The sequence below is a fragment of the Grampus griseus genome, assembly GCF_964374135.1.
Source record: "Grampus griseus genome assembly, chromosome: X".
Taxonomy (NCBI): domain Eukaryota; kingdom Metazoa; phylum Chordata; class Mammalia; order Artiodactyla; family Delphinidae; genus Grampus; species Grampus griseus.
The window spans coordinates 112,867,272-112,891,794 of record NC_138999.1 but is presented as its reverse complement, the minus strand read 5'-3'; the positions used below and the strand labels follow the sequence as shown (position 1 = coordinate 112,891,794).

Below are 24,523 nucleotides of genomic sequence, written 5' to 3'. Positions count from 1 at the left end.
ACTACAGACTTTAGGAAAGAACTTTCACAGTAATGTTTCTCAAATCTCTCTATACACCAGACCAGACGTAGGATGGGACAACTCCCAAGGCTCATCAAAGTGAACCATTATATTAATTTTATTCATCTTGTTCACATGGGAAAAGCATTCAATGAGTTCATTGACACCAGTGCTGTGGTCAGCTTGAAAATTAGATTTCTCTCTGTGAAAGAATTCATTATTTAGAATTTTAGGAACTAGTTCACCCTCACCTCAAAACTTTAATCCTTTCCAGGTGACACAAAATTGAGTACCAGGCCATTCAAAGTTGAAAGTCAAACTAAGACTTACAGTTTCTTGAGCCATGGTGATTCCCTCTGGTGCCTCTCTTCCACTGATGTCACAGCGGCAAGGAAGTGTGTTGTGTCGTCTTTTCTAAAATCCAGGAAATGTATTTTATTTTTATTGTTATGAAAACTTTGAAAAATAAAGAAAAAAAAGTGGGAGTTTCTATTTAATGTTTTGCTGACACCTAGTGCTGGAACTCTGCATATTCAACTAGCTGCTCTTAAAAAAGAAAAAAAATTAACAGGATTTATACAGTGCCATGAGTTCAGCAATAACAACAATCTCTTTTGGCAAATAATATCTATCTAAACATCATTTCTCATACTTATATATCAGCCTTTTAAAGCATTCAGACACCAGTCCTTTTAAATGACTAAGAATTCAATGTGAAGGCAATTTCTTTCTATTCTCAATTTTGGTTACCTGCTGGGGGAATTCCTGAGAGCACATGAAGGCCCAAGGAGGTCAAGATTTCACTTTCTGGAAGTTGTGAACACTTAGGATAAATTCCCTTTAGAAGTTGAATCAGGTGGGACTGAGGATAAATTCCCTTTAGAATTTGAATCAGGTGGGACTGGAATTCACAATGTTTTCATAACCATACTTTTCAACTATTTAAGAATCCTCAATTTCACATTGAGGGTTTATACTAAACAGCCAAAATTTAGCCCTGTATGTAACTATTATAAACTACCATTTGCCAAAAAGAATGAATTAGTAAATGGGGGAGGGGAAAATGACTTCTTTTTTCCCCCAGCTTTATTGAGACATAATTAACATAGAACACTGTGTAAATTTAAAGTGTGCAATGGGACGATTCCATGTATGTATATGTTGTGAAATGATGACCATGATAAGGCTAGTTAACACATCCTTCACCTCAGTTACGTCATTTGTGTGTGGTGAGAACTTTTAAGACTTACTCTCTTAGCAACTTTCAAATACACAATACAATATTGCTAACTACAGTCACCAGGCTGTGCATTCCATCCCCAGAACTTACTCATCTCGTAACTGGAAGTTTGAACCCTCTGAACACCTTCACCCATTTCCCTCACACCCTTGGCCCTGGCAACCACCAATTTACTCAGTTTCTGTGAGTTTGGGTTTTTTTTAGATTTCACATATAGGTGAGATCATACCATATTTGTCTTTCTCTGTTTGACTTTTTTCACCTAGCATAATGCTGCCACAAATGTCAGGATTTCCTTCATTTTTATGGCTGAGAAGCATTTTACTTTATACATACATATATATAATATATATAATATACATACTATATAATATATATAATATATAATACATAGTATATTTAGTATGATAATATAGTATAATATTATATATAATATATATTATATATAATAGTATATATATTTTATATTATACAATACATACTTATATATATTTTATAAAATAAAATAAATGTGTGTTTGTGTGTGTATATATATATATATACATCACATTTTGTTTATTCATTCATCTGTCAACAACAGACACTTAGATTGTTTCCATGTCTTGGCTATTGTAAATAATGCTGCAGCGAACATGGGGGTATAGATATCTCTTTCAGATACAATTCCATTTCCTTTGAATATATACCCAGAAGTGGGATTGCTGGATCAGATGGTAATTCTGTTTTTAATTTCTTGAGGAACCTCCATATTGTTTCCCATATAGGCGTACCAATTTATATTCACAAAAAAAGTGTACCAGGGGTTCCTTTTCTCCGCACCCTCACTAACACTTGTTACTTCTTGTTTTTTTTGATAATAGCCAAAAAGTGACTTCTTATGGTATGCAATAATTTTGAGGCAACAGGCATTATTTGCATACACATCATTAAAAACAGGGTTTGAACTATTGTCTGGTAACTAAGTCATTAGGCAGTAGAAGCATTCAAGAGGATTACATTTGTGTTTGGAAGTGTTTTAGCTACAGAGGCTAAAATGAAGAAATGAAAAATGTAAGGTTTGTAAAAATGAAGGTACCAGTTCTCTGCTTGAATCTGCATCTGCTAGTTGTGTGATCTTAGATCTCAACCTCCCTGAGCCTCAGTTGCCTCCTCTTTAAACTAGGGATAGTAGTACTTGCTGTGGGTTGTGGTGAGGATTGAAGTGTTCTACAAAGTTCCTGACGCATAGCAAGTGCCCAATAAACAAGAACTGCTATTTGTAATAACAGTATGAAAAATAATTAAGCTTATTCCCTGCCCCCTCGCATGGAGTTGAATATGGTCCCAGGGGCAAGAGAAGGAGGTTCCCTGTTGCAAAGTCTCCAGGGCATTGTGGAATGTAATTGTGACAACCTCGGCATCAACAGGAAGTGCCACAGACCCAAGTTAAGTGGCCCCTGGCAGGTCATGGCGGCATGTTCTCAGAGGGGATAGGAAATCAGTAGGAACAGTCAGCCTTGCTCACGTTTAGAGAAACAGAAAGATAACTCCGAAATTTTTAACACTGTTTTACCACTCATTCACTACTCTATATGCCAAAGAAACAGAACTGCTTGCTCTGAAACAAGGTGGTTAATACAGTGTAGACTCTGGGGTCAGACTGACCTGAGTTTGAATTCAAGCTCTGCCACTGACAAACTGTGTGACTTTGTACAAATTACTTAACTTCTCTGAGCTTTATTCCATTCATTGTAAAATTGGGAATAATAATAATAACAATTAACTCTTACAGCTATTACAAGAATTAAATGTGTGTGAATCACTTTGCACAATGCCTGGAATATAGTCTGTAATCAATAGATCATTATTATTATACCATTAAATCATCCAACTTGCCACTATGACAAATATGGCCTTGATGTTTGAACTAGCCTGGTAGTCTCAAATGAATTGTAGTTATCTGAGAGGCATGTCTTCCATGTCTTTAGCTTTCTAAAGGTTAAACCTGATCATAATCACCATTCATTAAACCATCATTCATTAGTACATGCCAGGCATTTAGGTACTTTTTCTTCCTTAATCTTCACAACACCTAAATAAGGTAAATACTATTTTTCTCTTTCCACATAAGGAAAGGGAGACCCAAAGAAGATTCGGTAACTTGCCCCAGATCATACTAGTAGCAAAGCCAAGTTTTGAACTTAGGCCTGGTTTCTGAATCCTTTACTTTTGCTCAGTGCAGCACTGCTCGACCTTTCAAAAACCACCTTCCATGACTTCCTACGGCCTCCAGGGCAAAAGTCAAACCCCTCAGCTTACTACATAAGGCTTTTCTTTAGCTGGGTCTAGCCCCTACTAACCCCTCTGGCGTCCATGCCTACAGCCCAATCACTGCATCCAAAAATCCTTCCCTGATGCCCTTCAGGAGCACACTGGCCATATCTCTGTCATGGCACTTGCCACACTATAATATAAATATTGATTACATTGTCTGTGTTCCTCAAGGGGCCATGAACTCTTTAGGGCGCTGTGTCTTATCCATCTTTCTATTCCCACTATTTAGCAAAGTGCTTGGTGTAAAGTAGGAATTCAACCAATGTATGTTGAGTGAGTGAATGAGTGAATGAATGAATGAATGAGTGGATAGATTAATGAATATTGAGCAGGGAAGGTCCAAGTACAAAGTCCTACCACTTTTTAGAACAGTGGTGCTTAAAGTGTGGTCCCTGGACCAGCAGCAGCAGTGCAAATTATTTTCCCCACCCCAGAATCAGAAACTCTGGGGCTGAGACGGAGCCATCTGTAATTTAACAACACCCCCAGGTGATTCAGATGCACAGAAATGAAGGGTATGGTTATACAACAGATTAAAATTTTCAATAAACATGCAGATATAAACAATTAAAAGATTATGGTTATTTTTTAAACTACTTCCTACATTTATTTGGTACTTAATAAATTAACAAAAGCCTTTCCTAACTACTACCTTTGACATTAAAAATGAAACGGAGGTCTTCCCTGGTGGTGCAGTGGTTGGGAGTCCGCCTGCCGATGCAGGGGACACGGGATCGTACCCCGGTCCGGGAGGATCCCACATGCCGCGGAGCGGCTAGGCCCGTGAGCCATGGCCACTGAGCCTGCGCGTCCGGAGCCTGTGCTCCGCAATGGGAGAGGCCACAACAGTGAGAGGCCCGCATAACGCAAAAAAAAAATGAAATGGAGAGGAAAAATTATTAAGGAGTTCAGATCTGTTTTAGGTACATACCTATTCAGTAGGCCCCTGAATTCCAAGGAACTAACTCTCTCTGCCGTCATATCTGGAAAATAAAGAGTTTTGTGTCTCCACAGGAGTGTTTGCCTGGCTGGGCTCAGGTAGTGGCCTCTGTGGTAAGCAGCCCTTCTGGTGAAATCCCATTGAGTGGATGGAGGATTCCAGGTGGGCAAGGTTAAATGTGATTAAATACTAATTGGGGTCATACAAAAGCCAAAGCTATGGGGGAAAAGATGTACTCAGGCTATGAGGGCTACATGAGTATTTTTAATACTTTACACAAACATGAAGTTTCAGTAAGTAAAAGAAGCAGCTTGCAAAATTATACGACCCCATTCTTAGTTTAAAAAATATTCTTTCATTCTCAGAGAAAGAAATTTGTGAATGGCATTAATATATAATGGTGATTTTTTTCTTTGGGTAGTGGGATGACCCTTAAAAATGTTTTTCAAAATGTTTTTTGAAAGTTTTTTTCAAAAAACATTTTTTATAATGAGAAAAAGATAATAAAGGTATAAAATTGCTTCTGTGGACCTGGAGGGGACTGACATGCAGAACTAACAGCTGGTGTAGCTGGAGGCATGATTTGAAAAAGAAGATTGGAAACTTAGAGGCTGGAAAAAACCCAGGACGATCTGATATCGAGGGGCCTCCCGAAAACACTGAAGAAGAGGCGATGCTCTGCTGGAGATTTCCATAGGCAAAGACCGAGGACACTACAGACTTACTTTTCTGCTAACTCAAAGGCAGCTTTAAGCAAAGAGAAGGCAGGCGCCTGGGACGTGGATAGACATGGCCTGGGTGTTTGTGGGTTTTTTTTTTCCAGGACCTGGAAGGTGAGAGGGCTCACTTGGAAGGTGGAATTATCCAGAACAGTTAATGGCTCCAGGGATCATAATGGAAGTAGGTATAAACTAGAAGGGAGGAATAAGAGAAGTGAACAACTAGTGCCTGAAGCAAACTGTTTAGCACTTTAAACTTGTGCCAAGCTAAGTGCATAAAATGAGCTTATGTACCTGTAATTTACAGATACTGCATATAGTTTATACCCTAAGATTTCTTCACATTGTGGTAAAACTCAGCTGTGTTCTTGAAAATGATTGCCCCAGCAATAGTTACTTTGGAGTGGAGGTTGATACAGAATTAAAGAAAAATTCTAAATCTCAAGGGCACACTCTTGGGAGAAGTGACCCCTCCCCCCATCTTTGAGCCTTGGAAGTGGAAAGTTATTATTTGCGCAGTTACATTTATTGAGCAGTTAGTGTTTGGAAGCCTAAGTGCGTTGAATGGATTGACTCATTTATTCTTCAAAGGAGCCTTATGAGTTAGACACTGCTATTATGCCCAACTTTACAAGTAAGGGAATCGAGATCTAACTGGCAAAGGGCAATGTTAGGACTGTCTGACTTTGACGCCCAAATTCCTTCCATAACGCTAGCCTGCATTCATTAGTCCTGAAAATACCCTAAAGCAAGTAACAATAGTTATAAAATACTACACTTAGTAATGCCTAGGGTGACGTTATAAAGAAACAGATATGTTTCTGTGGTGGTCATACTATGTTCATAGGAAATGTGAATTACTGTGATCTTTTTGAAGGACAATTTGGTAATATTTACAAGAAGAATTTTAATGTAAGTACCCCTTGTTTCAATTATTGAGCTACTGGAAATTCACCCTAAGGTTTAACTGGCAAAGAACATGTGCAAGATGTTCAGTGCAAAGAACTAGAATCAACCAGTGTCCTTTAGTAGAAAACTGGTTAGCTAATTCATGGTTCAGCCATTTTAAAACATGAAGTAGATCTATATGTTCTGAAGTGGAAAAATCACCAAGATATAGTAAGTGGAAAAGGCAAGGTGCTGAATGGTGTGTATAGTAAGATTACTTTTGTAGTAATTTAAAAAACACATATAGAAGATGGATTGATAGATGTAGTAGCATATAAACATTTTTTCCCCGAAAGGAAACAAAAAAGCCTTTAACAATAAATGCCTTTGGAAAGAGTAACTGAGTTATTATATTTGTACCATTTGGAGATACTTGGGCTTTAAAAGTTTTGTTTTCTTCTCCATGTTCACTGAGTTTTTTTTTTTTAGAAAAACACTTTATTAAATCTTTAAAATAAAAACCCAATAGCTAGCATTTATTGAAGGTTCGTAATGAGTAAGGGACTGTGCTAAGCATTTTACATATAATTCATTATAGTCTGACATTAAATGATTAGCTCCATTTTCTAGGTGAGATGTTCGAGGCTCAGGTGAAATCACTTGCTTGAGGTCCCACAGCTAGGAAGTGGGGAAGCTGCCGTTTGAAATGCCTGTTCACCTCAATTCAGGGCCCTTGGCTCTCAACTACCAGGCTGTGCTCTTCTAATTGGTCTTTATATTCTCATTGCCTAATAAGAGTGAACTGGCAAACAACTGGAGTCTAATGAGGTAATGTATGTGAAAATACTTTTCTAAGTATAGAGATGTTTGGGGAGGACAGGCTGAGCAGCAGGAGGGAATTTAAATTGGGAGACCTGTCCACTGACCCCTAGACAGTCAGGATATTGGTGTTTTTCTTTTTCCCTGAAGAGGGGAGGATCAACGAATTTTTTTCTCCTTTAAAATATTATAAAATTATATTTATTCCCTTTTTCCTCAATAATACCTGATCACTGTTTTAAAATTAAAATGATATGGAGAAATGAAAGTCCTTTCATAATATCCCTCACTGATAATTAATGACTGTGTTTCAGATTATAATGGCTATATAACTATATATTGCACACACTCCCACATATTTTACATAAATGGGAGCAACTATATATTTGTTCAGTATATTGCTTTTTTTAATCCTTACAATATATCTTGGCCATCTTTTCATATCAGCACTTAAAAATCTACTTTTTTTAATAGCTGCACGGTATCTTATTTTGTGAATGTGTGTGTATGTACACATTATTTTTTAAATCATCTACTGAAGGACGTTTAAGTTACTTCCAATTGTTTACTCTCCTAGACGCTGCTGTAATGAATACCCTTCCTAAGAAAGTTTAGAAGGATCTTCAGACTGTGTGACATTTGTCTACCCTGTAGTCGATGAGAGTGACCCAATCGGACTCTGTACCGAGGGTAGGAGTATGTTTCCCTGCGGGGAGAAACGAAGAATTCTCTCCAAAATACTTTGGCCAACACAATCATATTAGAGTTGCCAACAGGTGGGACCACCTCAACAAGAAGGGCACCCTGTTTAGCCAGTTTAGTAACAGCAGAGACTTGTTACAATTGCTCAGCACTGATTGCTGGATCAGAAGAGGAATTTCCAGACTCAGTTACAAGCAGGGCTGGTGCAGGGCTGTGGATTCCCCCAGACAGTCTGGAGACAGCTAGCCAGGGAGGTGGGCAGCAGAGCTCCAAATCAGGCAACAGCACGTGTGGAAGCGCAGTGACCTACAAGGAGACTCATAATTCATAGACCAAACCTCTTCCAGCAGAGGGCAGTGCCTCAGATATCAGGTGGGACTCAGGCCAGCTGGAGCCAGAGCTGGGGACTTCGCGGGACAGATGACACCAACCCTAGGCTGAGGAGAAATTGAGCTAAACTCTCCTTTGGATACTGTAAGTGACATTGGGGAGTACTCAGGGAGAGACACAGTGGGACTTCACACTACTGTAATTTGCCTGTTGTCTAATGTCTAACAATTTGGGTTTGGTAATAAATCCCTATTTATACAGTTCAGCCATTAGGGCTTACAAGTAAGGGGATTTGGGGTCAATTTAATTCGACTGGCCACTGACTCAGGTTTCTGGGTGCATGCCTGAATCAAAAAGGGAGTGACATGCCTAAAATATAACCTAGGCTTCTGGGACCCTGGGGCTCTGTGGATCTGACACAAGGTTTACAAATAGAAAGTTAGCAGAGGGAAAGATATGTAAGAAGTACCAATTTTATCTAAAAATAGAAACTTAGTGTGTTTAACCCGAGTCCTTTGCTTCTGAATTCAAAGACTATGAAGGATGGCCGTTAAAACAAACTTTAACTTGGAAGAGCCAGCCATGCAAATTGCTATGCCTGCAAATAATGAAAAGATTAAAAGAAGTTAGTCTGCTGGCCTAAACAATTTCCAATCAAGGCTTCCCTGCTGCGTAGCGGTTGGAATAAAAAATGGGGCAAAGCTGAGTTACAGTACCGTAAAGTGTACTTCTAATCCTGTTGTTTTTCGACCCTGGTGATAAGAAAGAAAGGAATGACTTTGGCATTTGCTGATGGAGACAAGGCAGATTTGCCAGATGATAAAAGTACCGTGTGTGTGCTTAATTATTTGTCAGGCACGGCTAAATAAAACACACCACAGAGGAAATCAGAACCATTAGCGAAGTCGAAGGCTAGTTTGCACGCGTTTCTTCGAAAAATGTCAAGTGGAAGAAATACCAGCAAAGAGAATCAACTTTCTTGGCTGTTTTATTTTCCCTTCTGCTTCTAGTCCGGAGATGTTTGGCGTTCTCCGGGTCGTTAGATCCGCCAAGAGTGGATCGAGTCCTCAGGCCGGGCTGGGGGCAGCTGAGACGCGGAGAGGCTTCCGCGAGGTCGGGGTGGGACTGTCCGCAGCATCAGCAGCAGGAACAGCAGCTGCGGGCAGCCGGGCGGAAAAAGGGAGGACGCCGGAGGTTCTGGGAGAGGCCCTTTGCCAAGGCCATAGCCCCGACCCGAAACCGTCCCCTGGCCGTCTCGCCCAGCAGGGCGCGGCCCCAGCGCCAGCCGGCTCGCCCCGGAGAGGTGGGACTTTCCCCACCGGAAGTGATCCCGTCCAGTCTCGGGGAACTGGGGCACCTCAACCAGTGTGTCAGGGAAACCCTTCCGGGTGTGTGCGGTGGGGGGGGGGTGGGGGGTGAGAAAAAAAAGAGGTGGGTTCGCCTGGAGTCCCAGCGGCCGCCGCCGCCGGACGGCCCCCGCCCCTTTTCCCTCTGCGAGCCGCAGCGCAGGGGCGGCGGTGAGACCAAGGAGCCGGCCGATGGCCATGGCCTTGGCGTGACAGAGCCTCCCGGGCGGCCGGGCGGGTGAGGACGGCAGGGTAAGCGGCGGCGGTGTTGGCGGCGGTGGCCGGGTCCGGGTGGGAGCCGGGGGCGGGGGGAGGGGAGGCGGCCGGCCGGGCTGCCCGGCTGGGGCGGGCGGGGGTCCGGCGGGTAACGCGCGCCCTCTCCCCGCCCCGTCACAGGCCGGACGACGCCCGCGGGAGCCGCGGCCCAGAGACCCGTCCGGGCAGCAGAGACTGGAACAGAGCACACAGGCCCGGGCCGGCTCGGCGGCGCGAGCAGGAAGCGGGGTCCCTGGGCCCCTTTGTGTGAAGGGCGAGGGAGGGGTACGGGGCAGCCCCCGGCCGCAGGCTCCTCCGACGCCCGCCTTCCCGCGGGAGCCCCCGTCGGTCCTGCGGCACCCACCCCTTCCCTCCGGGGGGCGCGCCTCGCCTCCCCCCCACTCCGGGCTGCTCCGGGCTCGCCCTCTCCCCACGCCCCCTGCCTGGGCTTCAGTTCCTATAGGAAGGGCATTACCATCCCATCCCCACCCACCCCGACACTTCGCTCTTTCCCCTCCCCCTCCTTTAACTTCCTCTTCTTCCCTCGTTGGGCCCTCGGCTGCTCTGCACTCTCCTCCCGGGTTCGCAGATTTCCGCCCACCTTCCGCCTCCCAGAGCCGCGCCGCAGCGAGCGGGGTGTAATTTTTCCCTCCCTCTGGTAGGAGTTGGGGAAGGTGAGACTCATGAGGGAATACAAGGTAGTGGTGTTAGGGAGCGGAGGGGTTGGCAAATCTGCCCTGACTGTGCAGTTTGTCACTGGGACTTTCATTGAGAAATATGACCCCACCATTGAAGATTTCTACCGCAAAGAGATCGAAGTGGACTCTTCCCCCTCCGTGCTGGAAATTCTGGACACCGCAGGAACTGAGCAGTTTGCCTCCATGAGAGATCTCTACATCAAAAACGGCCAAGGTTTCATCCTGGTTTATAGTCTGGTTAATCAACAGTCTTTTCAGGTAACCAAACCAAGTCTTGTAATTTGTTAGAAGGGGGTGTGGTAATCCTACATTTACTTCTGGTTTGCTTGCACCGTGCGTAAATGACTGTGTTTTGCTTTTGAAAGTTAGACATGGCGCATTTTTGAGGTTACTCCTGGCACGGAAAAGTATCGAGTTGTTTCTGTAGAGAGGACTAAAGTCTCAACCGTCAACAAATGTTTTAAAGTTATTTTTAAGTGAAAGAGAAGTGAAAAAGAAATGTCAGCTTGTGTATATTTAGCCTGGACAATATAGCCTTCTGAAGTTGCTTGTTCAAGTCAACAAGTCTTGGTTAATGTACTCAACAAAACAACATTTAAAAGATAATCTCGGGCAAATAGAGCACTTCAGAAGGAAAATTATTTGGAGCCGATTATCTGTTGCACAGATAACTCCTCTGCGTCTGCTTCCCCCCTCCCCCTCTCTGTTCTCAGCCAAGTCTCTCAGCCAGATTTATAAATCTTAGGGCTGCAAGATGAAGAACTCAAGACCTGCCTTCTAGGCATTTTACTTACTTGGAGCGTGTGAAGGGAAGTTACTAATTGAAAAGACTAGTACCTAGAATTAATAACGAACAAAAATCTAGAATGACTCTCCTTTTTTGCAGTTCATCCAAATCATTTCTGATAATATTGACAATATTTATAGAAAATATGTGGAACTGGGAACACTGAACAAGTGCAGATTTCTAACCCCCGGCCGGTGGCCGAACTGGAGGTGGTCCAATTTCTTCGGAAAATCTGTCGTGTCCTTCACTGGAAGACAGACTGGAGGTTTAACATTATTTTAAGAGATGCAATAAATGTTGCTATTTATTCCTTGAAAATAAATAACCTCATACTGACCCGTTATATTGACCTCCATTGATTTAGGAAATGGATATTTTTTTCTGCATTTAAAGGTGTGCACTAATGTTGCTTACACAAGAGACATTAAGTGCTTTAGCCAAGCCAATGTGCTAATTCCACTTTTCTTAGTATTTTAACTTAAAGTACTATAGTGAGCTTTTCCAGTAACCAGATATAGCAACTTCAGGATTTTTTTTCTTTTAAAGGTAATAATAAATGAAACAACGCTACTGTGACCAAACTAAAGTTCATTTTATGTAGGCTTAAATTCCAAAGCATTACTATTATAAAAGCATTTTTCACCAGAAAGTACCAATGTGCTAAAGGTGCTATTTGACAGGCGTTTTCTTTCTAAAGGATCCTTGGGACATTTGTTATTCTATTAGCTGACTCTCTTGAGGCTGGCAGTCTTTTGAAGGGTTTTTCATAAGATATCCATTATAGCTACTTCTTTTATACACATAAATAAAGAGTGAAAAACTGCCATTATTTCAATGGAGACTGAAACTCTTTTAAGCCCAAATGCCGTAAATTTGGATTCTCAGCTGAACTTGTGTTTCCATAAGGACACAGGGAAAAGAAGCTTAACCTAGAAGACTGAATTGATATGTGATCAAACAAAATTGTTACAAATGTCAAATAACCGTATGTTTTTGTAAATTTTCAGTCCCTTGTTCTTCCTTCATCCTGCAAGTGAATACTGTGCACTGTAACTATTCAAATTAAACACGTGTTATATTTAAGTCAAATCTTTTAAGTTACAAAAAAATCCAAAAAACTAATGTTAGTATTAAATCTATAGCATGTCTTAAATCAGTACTACCCGCCCCCCCCCAAAGTTCACCCTCCTAGAGAATTGTTAAGGCTCTTACCTTTTGTAATTAATTGTAATTACTTAGAAAAAGTAATACATGCGGGAGAAAATTCAAGTTGTAAACCTGAACATAGGCAAAGGAAAGTTTGACTTCTTCCCGCCCAGACTCCCCCCTGCATTGTCCCTCCCAGGAGCTGCTCACTAGTGTACAGTAATTTCTAACATTGAAGTGTATTTTGAGGATAAAGGCATACCGTTACATTTAAAATGAAACATTGACATGTGTGAATCTGTTTTTAACTTTGGTCTTCTAGACACAAAGCAGTGTTTTTGTTCCCACCTAAAACACTTTCTCTCAAGCGCTCTTGCTAAATGGCTAGGAATGCATAGATGCTGCCATCCTGTGCTAGGATAACAGGTGTTATCAGGAGTGATGACAAGCCGGCAGGTTTAAGGACATGGCCAGACACCCTTTTGTACAAATGGATTCATCATATTTGGGAATTTGCTTTTCAAATCAGTATCGACTGAGGGAAAGAAGTGATTAAATGAGTCCTAAAGTTAGTGTGCAACCTATGTTTTATATTCTTGACAGAAATCCAGCAGGTGGAATCTGGAAATTATCTAGTTGCTACTTCAATGGAGAAAATGACATTTTCTCTATTTGGGTGTGTGGTTTTATTTTGGATTCAGCGTTCTCTACTTACTGAAGGATGACTTCTTGCAATATTGCAATATTTCTTTTATGGTTATGCAAATAGCATAATTTTTTTCCTTTCTCTTTGTGACTGTTTACATAGGATATCAAGCCAATGAGAGATCAGATTGTCAGAGTGAAGAGATATGAAAAAGTCCCACTGATCCTAGTAGGAAATAAAGTGGATCTGGAACCAGAAAGAGAGGTTATGTCTTCAGAAGGCAGAGCTCTGGCTCAAGAATGGGGCTGTCCTTTCATGGAGACATCGGCAAAAAGTAAATCAATGGTGGATGAACTTTTTGCCGAGATCGTCAGGCAAATGAACTATTCTTCCCTGCCCGAGAAGCAAGATCAGTGTTGTACAACTTGCGTTGTCCAGTAAAAAAAAGATAACCTCAATCATGGCCATACCGAGCAGGTTAGTTGTTGATGGAACCTTATGTTTTTGGTCAAGTGGAACAAAAAGCTGGGTAATACTAATAATACACATTGTGCTACCTTAAATTTCTTTATTTTTAAAATAGTATTTCCCTTAGCACAAAATAGTCAACATTCAATGTAGAAAATCGAAAAAAATACAGATTAGTAAAATGAAGGTAAGAAATTGCCTGTATTCCCATCACCAAGATTTGTTTTTTAAAGCAACTTACTGTGCTTCTCTCTCTGGTAACATTCCTTTGGGGTGGGGTAAGTTAAAGGATGATACACCTTTCCCTGTTTTGGTGATGTAGCATCCAAAATGCATGGGAGAGCATCCAGTAATAATTTGAGAAGATGATTAGCTTTGTGTTTTCTATACTTTTCTTTTCTGGGCTGGAGAGCTGCTGTAATTGAAATCATCAATTTACTAATCACCCAAGTGCTAGATTTACAGGATGATTATTTAATCAAGTTAATCTGTACCTTGCACTGGAGGGACTTAAGTGACCTCTGATAATAATAAATTATAGTGCCACAATGTACCTTGACTTCATTATGAATATATGGTCCAGATGAGAATCTGGTGAAATCATCTGTGATGTGTTTAGAACGGACAGTCCCAAGCCTAGGAAAATAATGTATTCAGTTTAATAAATAATGGAGTTAATAAGAACAATAGTAAAATCTTCAAACCTTTCATTGGGCTAATAACTTAATAAAGGTTTTTTTAATGAATGTGTTTTTGGAAAAGTAAGGTTATATAAAATTTACTGAGCATTTAAAATGAGATTATTTTATTCATGTCATGATCTTTTAATCTAGATTGTAATTGGGCAGATAGTCTCACTTAGACAATAATACTTAGATTATAAGATAAGACAACAAATATCCTGGATGACTGAGAAACCACAGAAAATGCCAGACTAGCCTGACAATATCAGGAATGGAATTGATTGTTTTGAGCCAAGACTGACCTCAAGTCTAAGAGGCAGTGTTGCAAATGGCAACAGTCATTTCAGATTGCAGAGATGATTCCTAATCAAAGGTCTGGCTTTATATGTGCTCCCCGGAGAAAAGACTAACAGTCCCTAATTTATCTTTTCAGACAAGATCTTCTGTCAGCTGGTGTCATCTTTGAAAATGAAGGATGACAACAGTGCTTTATTCAAAATGCTTTCACTCATCAGTTTTTGAGCATACCAGAATGAGATGAAAACACATTTATTGTCTTATACCTAGCTCCATCTGTTATCATATAGTGTCACTGTGCAGACTGTAGCCCAGCATATGTTTTGTTGATAGCATCACACTTGCAATATAGTTTTTTGAGGCAGGAACAGGCCTATGTAGGTGATTGAGTCCAGGGTTCTTGATACCACAGTGTCTCTTCTTAAATTGTAAGCCAGCTTCAAGTTTGAGCAAGTTCTGTGTGGTGTCGCATCTTTACCGTTATGCTCTACTTCTCTATCTGACACTTTTAACCAGGCAAATGACGTAAGTGTGTGCATTTTAGTTTTATCATCTTTATAAAAAATTAACCAGCTCCTACAAAATGTTCCCAGTTTTTTTCTGTCATTAATGTAGACAGCTATAGGAAGGAAACTGAATAAAATTGGTCTCACATGTAGAGGGCCACTGTCTTATTCAAATTGGCAAATGAGTAATGTCTAAAGCTATTTTTAAAGATTTCTTATTCTGAGTTATTTCTGAGTTTATTTCATTTTGCAGCTTGTGTGATCTAAATTACTTTTAATCTGTTTGGTTACCTACACGAATGATTAAGTAGACTTTTTAATATCTCAAGGAAACTATGTTTATATTTTTTGTTAACTAAGGTACTGAAATCAGAAAATATTAATAACAATAATTGCTCATTTTTATAATAATGGGTTAAGTTGCCTGTGTAGTTTTTGTTTGGTTTTTATAAGCAGAATACACAATTGAAGGTGTGAGTCTTGAAATAAAATATCTAATCAGCTGGATTTCTGAAAATGTTATAGGGAGTCCCCTGACCAAGATCTTTTAGAACAAAGCACACTATACGCAGTGGGTTTTTTTACTATCAAATAAAATTGAACTGATGTGCACAGGTATCTGTAATTGGAGGTCCATAAAGTTTGTGGTTGTGCTTGCTTACTATTTATTTGAAAAAATAGGTGATGGATTCTGAGTCCTGTAGCTTGAGTCATAGAGCTCTGAAGTCTACCGGTCCCAGATTCAGATTGAAGATCAAACTTTGACAAATAAAGGTGATTTGGGAAATGTTTGTCCTTAATATTTATAAGAGTACCTTGTCCAAATTAGAGATAGTAAGACTCAAGTGAGTCAGAAGAACTGTGATTGTTGTAAGTTGGTTTCTCTTAATTGAAAGGGAAAATATATTAATGTTCTAAGCATTACTGCTGATAATTCCTCACATTTATTTCTTACCACCCTTCAATTTGAGTGACCAGTCTGTTGCCCAACACCTGTTTATCTGCATGGCTCCCAGGATTGTTTCCTCACCTTTCACCCTCCCACTGGCAGTAATCTTACTGTAAGTCTGGAAGCAATGCCAGATTCCTTATGCACTGCTTTCGTGGCTGGTTTCCTTACTGACCTGAGGAGCCTGCCACCAACTGCTTTGAAGGACTTCGTTTACTATGCAGCAGAAGTATAATAGAAACCCAGGTCAGTGTTGCAGCCCTGTCTTGGTTTTATTAACTGTATCATCGTTCCCCTGTATTGGTGTAAATAGTTGACATTAGGCTGTTGTGAGATACTGTCGTTGAGAATGATGAGTGTTTTGTTAATAATCTCATAATACTATAAAAGAAGTAAATCACAGTGCTGTGGGGTTTCAGGGAAAGGAGAGACCACATTCAGTTAGAGCAGGTTCTCAACATTCAGGACTCTTTGCTGTAGCGACCATCCTGTGCATTGCAGAATGTTTAGCAGCATCCCTAGCCTCGACCTACTAGATGCCAAGAGCATTGCCCCCGCCCCTCTGTCGTGGTGAACAGTAATATTTTCAGACATCGCCAGGTGTCTCCTGGGGGGCAAAATTGCCCCTGGTTAAGAACCACTGATTTAGAGGAACCGGGGAGCAGTAGCGTTTGAGTCAGGCCTTGAAGAATGGGTAGGATTTGAGTGGATGGGGGGGGAGGGGTAGAGGTGATTTCCAAACAGAGGGAATGCCAGAAAGAAAGAAAATAATATCCTAAAAATATTCTGTTAGGGAAGTACAGTAAAGTTATTCCTTAAATGTGATCATTTGGTAAATACTCTTTTGGCAAATAGAATTTTTTTAAAGATTATTTTTTCAAGGATTCCTGTATCTCAGTCCAGTATTGACAGAAATTAATATAATTATTTTTTTAAAAAAACAGGAATAAAAGAAGGTGTTCTTTACTACAGCTTGAAGGTCTCCTGCAGGATTTTATCCTATTTTTCTCCGTGTATTATGGACGGGTTCTCTCGACGAGAGTAAGTGGTGCATAAGAGTACCAAACACCGGGAATCAAACTGAAAGAACAAAGATCATTATTTATGTCAGCCTCAGTTCATTATATATGTCAGCCCGAAGAAAAAGGGAGATTCTTGATTCAAGACTAGTACATCATTTCACGTGGCGGCAGAATGCCCGGGATGTTAACAAAGGCTCCTGAAAGGCTGAAGCATCTATGAATGTCATTTTAGTCTAGCTGGCCTTACTATTTCTAAACACAGTGGAATTGATTAGCATTTTCAGGTTTTTTTAAAATAAATATGTGGAATCAGAATTGTTTCTAATCTTTTTTCCAGCTTTTAATTAGATATGATATGCTGGGGATTTAGCAGATGTGAGGGGGAAATCATGAAAATTAAATCACATTTTGTACTTTAAAATGCTGGCATTTTCATATCCAAGTTAAATATTAATCATGTCAGTAAAACACTGGGGTGGAATTCTATTGTTGAAGTTACAGTTTAGATAGATACTTCCTTTTTTCCCCCCTGCCCTATCTTGCTTATCACTTTGGAGAAAATAGCTTACTTTAAATGCTCGTTCGTCATCCAGTTCACATAGTGAGCCAGAATGGAGCCTGTGACACAGCGGCCCTGAGTGGAGGGGAGGAGAAAGCATTCCTTGGGGTAGTGTGCACCATATAGATCTGCAATGGACCTGGGGGAAAAGGGAAGAACAGAGTTGCCTTGTCCTTTCTACCCACTAATTCTCCCAGACCTTCACTGACCCCCACAAGGTTCATGGTTTGGGACTGTTCAGGGTGGATAGGTGCCTAGTTAGACCTGCTCTGGGTGTGGAGGTGTCTGTGATTAGAATGACTCTTTGTATATCTGTTCCCACTTTAACTGCTTCCTTTTAACCTCAAGATTAGGCTTTTATTGCAGAATAAAATGCATTTGAGCCATTCACTTTTACTCTGTTACCTCTCTAGCTTAGAATGAGCCATCAGTAGAATTAACAAAAATTGCATCATGGAGTTGGAGAATTGCCACTGAGGAAGTATTCTAGCCATACTTCAGGAAAGATTCTCCTCGTGGGAGTACTTCTCAGTGGAATTCTAAAATCCAGAAGATAATATCACCAAGAAAAACTTAAATCCTGTCAGCTGTTGGAAAAACTTATCCTACTAAAAACATACTCCCAAATTCCTTTGATTAGCCACAGTCTTAGGAGTATGGGATTCAGAAAAAGCAATTTAGAGTTGAGGGAAGCAGTGCCCTACCTGGTTTAATTCAAAGCTAGCAGCTCGGATCAGATCATTGGGCTCACACTGCTTATTATCAGTGGGCATGACCATACTGTTTGAGATCTCAGAATTGAATTCATCATATTAATTTAAACTTAGAGATTTTAGGTCTAGGACGTAAGAAAAATAGCTTTTCCTTTTTACCCTGGGTTTACTGTAAACTTTTAGTGTGCATGTTCTCCTTAAAGCACGGTTCACCTTCCATTTGAGGATTCTATGCCATAGGTTCAGCTTCTGCTCTCTAATGGGTGACAGATGAGCACTTTTAATGATCCTATAGCTCTCTCACTCCACCCCCTAATAAGCTTCATGAGTGTTATGCAAATTACAGTGGAGAAACAAGCAAGATATTTGACAAAAAACATAAACTCTATCAACAGAATTCTAGCCTAGTGCTTTGCTAATATAATTAATATTTAACTTGGATATGAAAATGCCAAGTAAAAACGGGAAAACGAAATTTATTTTTTTAAAAGTTCCTTTGGTTAAGTCCCCAGAATATCATATGTATAAAACTGGAAAAAGTTAAAATTGATTATGGTTGCACATTTATATTTGCTAAAAAGAATGCTAGTAAATACCATTGTATTTAGAAATGCTAAATCCAGCTAAGCTAGAAAGGCATTCATAAACTGCTAAGCCTTTTAGGAGCCTTTGTTAATATCCCAGGCATTCTGCTGCCACGTGAAATGATGTGCTAGTCTTGAATCAAGAGTCTCCCTTTTTCTTCACGCTGACATAAATAATGATCTTTGTTCTTTCAGTTCTGTGTTTGGTACTCTCGTGTACCAATTTACCCCACTTGGGAGACCCTATTTCATAATTTCCTGAGCAAAAGGTTTGGACTGTTGTTTGGGATTTTTTTTTATTCTTTCCTAACAAAATCTAATTAGAAAAAAGTGGAAAAGTGAAACCAGTTAAGCAAGAATTTGAGCAGAAGCTTCCAGCGTTCAGATTTGTTGGGTGTCTTGCTGGAAACTTGAGAGTAAGGACGAGCATCACTTGGGTTCTCTCTCACAAGTAGCATGTACTTTTGCAGTGTGTCTGGATGTGATATCCTGGGAGTTAAAAAGTATGACTTTGACCAGCTGCCTTTAAAACTTCTGGAATGTTTTTTAAATGAATAAGAGTTGTTAGTACACTGAAAATTTTGCTTTCATAGTGTGGAGCAGTAGCGTTTACATTTTGCATTCAGGGAACTTCTAATCTGAGAGAGACTGTACTTTTGGCTTCACGCAAGCTTTTGCCTCAGAATTTATTACTGCAGAGAATTAAAATTTATTACTCTCTGGAAAAGTAGTTGGTATTAATACTTTGTTTAATGATATGCCTCATATTAATACTGTTGAATCTGACCCGGGATTTATCTATGTCTCTTGATTTCACTGGAGTATTGTCATCCTGTGGAATGTGGATAGACCAAGTATTAACCAGGTTTTTAGAGGGTGGGAAATAATGCATTTATCACATTTTATTTAATGTAGATTATGGTTAATAAGCTGGTATGTATTCTTAATGTTTATTTTGGCTAGAAATAATTACTACTTCCTCAATTTGATTTCAGAGAATGCCTGAACTATTAAATCATCCAAGTCTTCCCTATTTAAGAGACATATTCATATTTGGAAATCTTAAACTCTTTATAATTGCTTATTTTGAAAAATGTGGGTTAAAATTTATAGTCAAGGGCTTCCCTGGTGGCGCAGTGATTGAGAGCCCACCTGCCGATGCAGGGGACACGGGTTCGTGCTCTGGTCCGGGAGGATCCCACGTGCCGCGGAGCGGCTGGGCCTGCGCGTCCAGAGCCTGTGCTCCGCAGCGGGAGAGGCCACAGCGGTGAGAGGCCCACGTACCGGAAAAAAAAAAAATTAGAGTCAACTTACTAATTCATGTTAATTGACGGAAGTCTGATCTGAAAAAGAGTCCTCACAATGAACTGAGTATATAATGAAATACTGTTGTGTTCAAATAGGTATAAAAATTGAAATGAGGCCAAAAATTAAAAATATAAAGGTCTTTAATTTGGATATCAAAGGCATAATCCTGGTCTTTTCGAAATTTATAACGTAGTTGAGAAATGAAAAAGTTACCTGACGTTTGACATGTAAGGTGCTTTCACATAGTACCTTATGTGATGTTTACCACAACCCTGTCAGGAAAGAATTTTTATCCTTATTTTAATGATGAGGAAACTGGACTTGTCCAAGCTTAAATAACCAGTGTCCTAATTAACAACTTGCGTTAATGCAAAGAAAGTCTTAATTTTAATTGGAAGAAAAATTTTTCTTTAATAATTTCTGAAGAGGCAAACTTTTGTTCTGTTTTTCCTAATGTGTTTAGGTGGCAGAATTTCAATAATAATGAGAGACGTTCTTTAAAACTAATCATTTTTATGATATAGCTGCTAATAAAGAGTTCTCTCAGGCTCTTTGAACACTAATAGATGTGTAGCTGTCAAATGAAATGAAAATTTTGCATGTATAAACATTGGTAGAGCCCTAAGATGATCTTAAGTTGGTTTCACTTGGCATTGTTTCATAGTTGCTATTCTACTCTTTGTTTCTGGCTTTATTTAACAATTTTAATCTTTTACACTAAAAAATGTAATTCCATTCCCCTAGAAGCACTTTGGTGATCCAGCATATTTAAAAGACATTGTGTCTGAATGATAGATTTTTTTTCCCCCTGGTATTAATTAGGAGGGCAGAAGTCTACCAATTCTAAGAGCAGAGACTGAGAAATCTCAATCATAGGAGAAGCTTTTATGGTTGGGAGGATGTACTGAAGAGGGCAGACCAGAGTGGGAAATTTGAACTACTGCTGTCACCTAGCATCTAACCCAAGTCGGGGTACCTAGTAGATGCTTGATAGCTAGACTTTGATTGAATTACATTCTCTTATTTTAAAATCTCAAAAAAACCCTAACTTTTGAAGTTTTGCATATTGTCAAGTTAGTTCATAATCAGTATACATTTAATTCTAATACTATTTCCCAATAAAAACATGAAGAGATCAAAGTAGAAGTGACATTTGCCACTTTTACACTGTAAGATCTTTTAAACATGTAATAACATTTTTAATATTGTATACTTTATAAAATATAATATTTTTAAAAATAAAAGTTACAGTATATTACATCCAGTGCATCATTATAGTGTTGCTAAAATTTAATGATTCTTTTGGACCACAGAAGATTATTTTTGCTTAAATTTATGGGGAACACAGTGAAATTCCACTTTACGATTCTGGTACCATTTGCATGTGTATAGAGATCTGTTGTCAGTGTTTTCATTTTAAACTGTAATCTATATTTCTACATTTTAATGACATTTTAATCTTAATTGCAGATAAAACTCAGAGGAAATTTGCACAGATGCTGCTTTGGAGAACTTTACAACCTGGGTTGCAGAACTGAGCCTTGGTAAACCTGTCTCTATTACAGCATGTTGCCATACATCTAATTAAGTGCATAAGGTCTTTGGCCTTCAAGATCCATTGACCTTAAACAGGAATGCTTAGCACGTTTACCATATGTTTAAAATCTGTTCTTTATCAATCAGTCCTTTTGTAGCTTTCTAAGTTCTTATTGATGGCTAATATGCAAGAATTAATTTTTAATATTTTAATTGATTTCTTTAATCAGTTTCTCAACTTGTATTTATTAAATACTCAAACTCAGTATTACCTACTCAATGCCTTTTAAAGAAAGTTATAATGGAGAAAAAATTGAGCCTTAAACAAATGGTTACTTCTGTATATTACCTCGCACCAGTGCTTCATTCTATTTGTAAAATCTTTCTCCTTTAAATGGTTGGTTAATACTTTGAGCCTTTGTTTACGTGTGGCAGTGTTGTAAAAAGAAACTAAAGATCACATTTTACCTGTATGGATGGAATATCCCTTTTCTTCAAGTGCAGTTTGTGATGTGTTTTTGTAATTAAAATGTTCTGAAAGTTACAATTGATATTTGAAATTGACTGTAGAGCATTTAGCTGAAGAGTTAAGTATCTGATTCCATTAGGTTTTCACATGTGTTAATCTCATTTACAGCATCAAATTGCAGCAGTAACATTTTCCTTTCTGTGAAGTTCTAAATTTAGTTATGACCTACTTAGCAATGCCTTTGAAGAGGGATATTGTATCCATGGTAAATTAATTGTATACCTAAACAGAGATAGCTCAGCTTTGCCTGTCAGGCTTGCAATTGACATCTAGTAGACTTCTGCACATGTAAAATTAAATTCAAATAAAATCATATACAGTTTCTAGTTCTTAATATTTGTCTTTCTGAGTAATAGTTTAAAGCAATATTTGTTAAAGTTTTCTTGCACTATCACAATTGCTTTTTAGTTATTTCTCAAGAAGCATGTTTGTAGTAGAGACAAAAATCTGTGTAACAGGAGGGAGGATAGCGCCAAGTCTCTGGGCGTTTTGTTTTTGTTTTTGTTTTTTTTGCAAATGTGCTTCTAATAGCCATTGCCTTCCATGTTGTTTACCTAATCAGCACATTTTGTCTGAATACTTGAACATTTTAACAGTAACACAGGTATAGAAGCAGAAAGAAAACTTATAAAGAGTAATCTTGTGGTTCAGTTTTAACATCATGACGAGCGCTTTTTCTAGCAATGATTTAAAAATTTTGTAAGTTTGACAGTATTTTGTTGTTGGGTTTTTATTTGGTTTTAGTTGTGTGCTTTTAATTTGCAGAAGTTAATAACTGCAGCTCACCTACTGCACCAAAGTTCTCGATTTTAGGAGCCCAGCTTTAGTCATTTGAACATGCTTCTAAATAAAACAAAACAAAAAAAACCAAAACTATACTTTTGATCTATAATAATAGCTCAATAACTTTGTCAAGGAAAGCTCTAATATATGCAGTGATGGTTTTTGGAAGGGTGTGGCAATTTTAAATTTATATTGTGTGTGATGTTCAAATAAAGTGTTATCTACATTCATGTGATTTATTGGTCAGCATGACCATTAATTATTGTGTAGAAATTAATTAAACTTTGATTTCCTTTTTTAAAATCGTGTTGCATTTGATTCCTGATCAAATTCCCTCAAAGTGAACTCTTGATTTTAGATTTTGAATTTTATGGTGAGATTGTAAGGGTGGAGGCAATTGAAACTTTGTTTCTTATTTATAAACTGCTTGAAATGAATACCTAATTTAAGTTTGCACTTTAACACCAAACTTAAAACCAAACACTCAGTTCAAAGTAGGTTAGGTGATTGTGGTTCATCTTTATTAGCTTTGTGAAATTCTAAAGGAATCAAATAATTCATAATTTAAATTTTCTGCAGATGGATTTTTTTTTAATACAGTGTTTCTTTCCTATGGATAGTTCTCATTCTCTTGCTCTCTCTCGCTCTCTCTGTCACTGACCTCAGCAGCAAGTTTAACTTGAATTCACTTAGGATCACAGGAATCAGGGGAAAGTGATTTAAAGGTGGTTTCTCCAGCACATTTTAAGAAAAGGGACCAAAAGTTATTTTAGCTTCCTCAATAGATTGCATGTCAAGTTGCTTATTAGGATAATAAATTAATATTAAATGCAATATATGTCTCGTCTTTACTATGGCATCTGTTTAGGAGTTGTTCAAATCACTGCAGTAGGGCTCTGCAAATAAAATCATGTAACCTATTATCATGGATCTAATGTACTGTAACTTTATCAATGAAAGGTAAAAAATCTCGAATAACAAGTACAAACATTGAACAATGACCTATAAAGATTTGTAAAAGTAAAATTTTTCCAATAGATTTCATTCTTGTCATTTTGTAAGACGACCCTGCAGTCCACCTGTTTGTAACTTTTTTAATAAAATAGACATCTGTATTACTGAGGTTGTTTTCTTGAATTATTTGGTGTATTACTACTTGTTATTTGCTAGCTTGTAAATCTCATAACTCAAAGTCATTACTTTTTATCAAAATGATAATGTGTATTGCAGTACATGTTTAGACAAGTTAAACGTTCACTTGTGTCCTTAGTCACCATTCTGGCATATATGGGGAAAAACTGAGATATATCCTAAAATGTAATATTTAATCAATTGAATAACTTATAAATAAATTAGAAATTAGAAATAATGGGTAAAAAAGTATAATGTATATGACTTGTCCCAAATGGAGAAAGTGGCCCAGCTACAAATCTGGCTGGGAATTGTCCATGTGTAGGACTTTCCAGATGATATTAAGCAATATAATTAAATTCTGAAATAATGAATTAAGAAAATTCAACACAATTATCACTTTGTTTTGTCCAGTGAAAGGTTTTGCCAATCACTTTAATTCACTGCTTAACCTAGTGTTTTTAAATTGTTGAACAGAATAGATGTTTTAATCTCAATGTTCTTTAAAGCCACATGTTTTCTTCGAAGTTGGACAGTTCTGTCTGTCCAAATGTATTATGAACTGGACTTTTTTAATTGTAAAAAATGGGCAGATTTATATACCTGTGTCATAACATACAGAAGAT

The 24,523-nt window shown here is 38.6% G+C and overlaps 1 protein-coding gene across 1 annotated transcript; it reads left to right on the top strand.

The window, feature by feature from the left end:
* Positions 1-10,052: 10,052 nt before the first annotated feature.
* RAP2C (RAP2C, member of RAS oncogene family) lies at positions 10,053-23,875 on the top strand. Its single transcript, XM_082681726.1, has 3 exons — positions 10,053-10,508; positions 12,992-13,306; positions 21,389-23,875. The coding sequence occupies exons 1-2, from the start codon at positions 10,236-10,238 to the stop codon at positions 13,268-13,270; spliced, it is 552 nt and encodes a 183-aa protein (XP_082537852.1). The 5' UTR covers positions 10,053-10,235; the 3' UTR covers positions 13,271-13,306; positions 21,389-23,875.
* Positions 23,876-24,523: the final 648 nt, after the last annotated feature.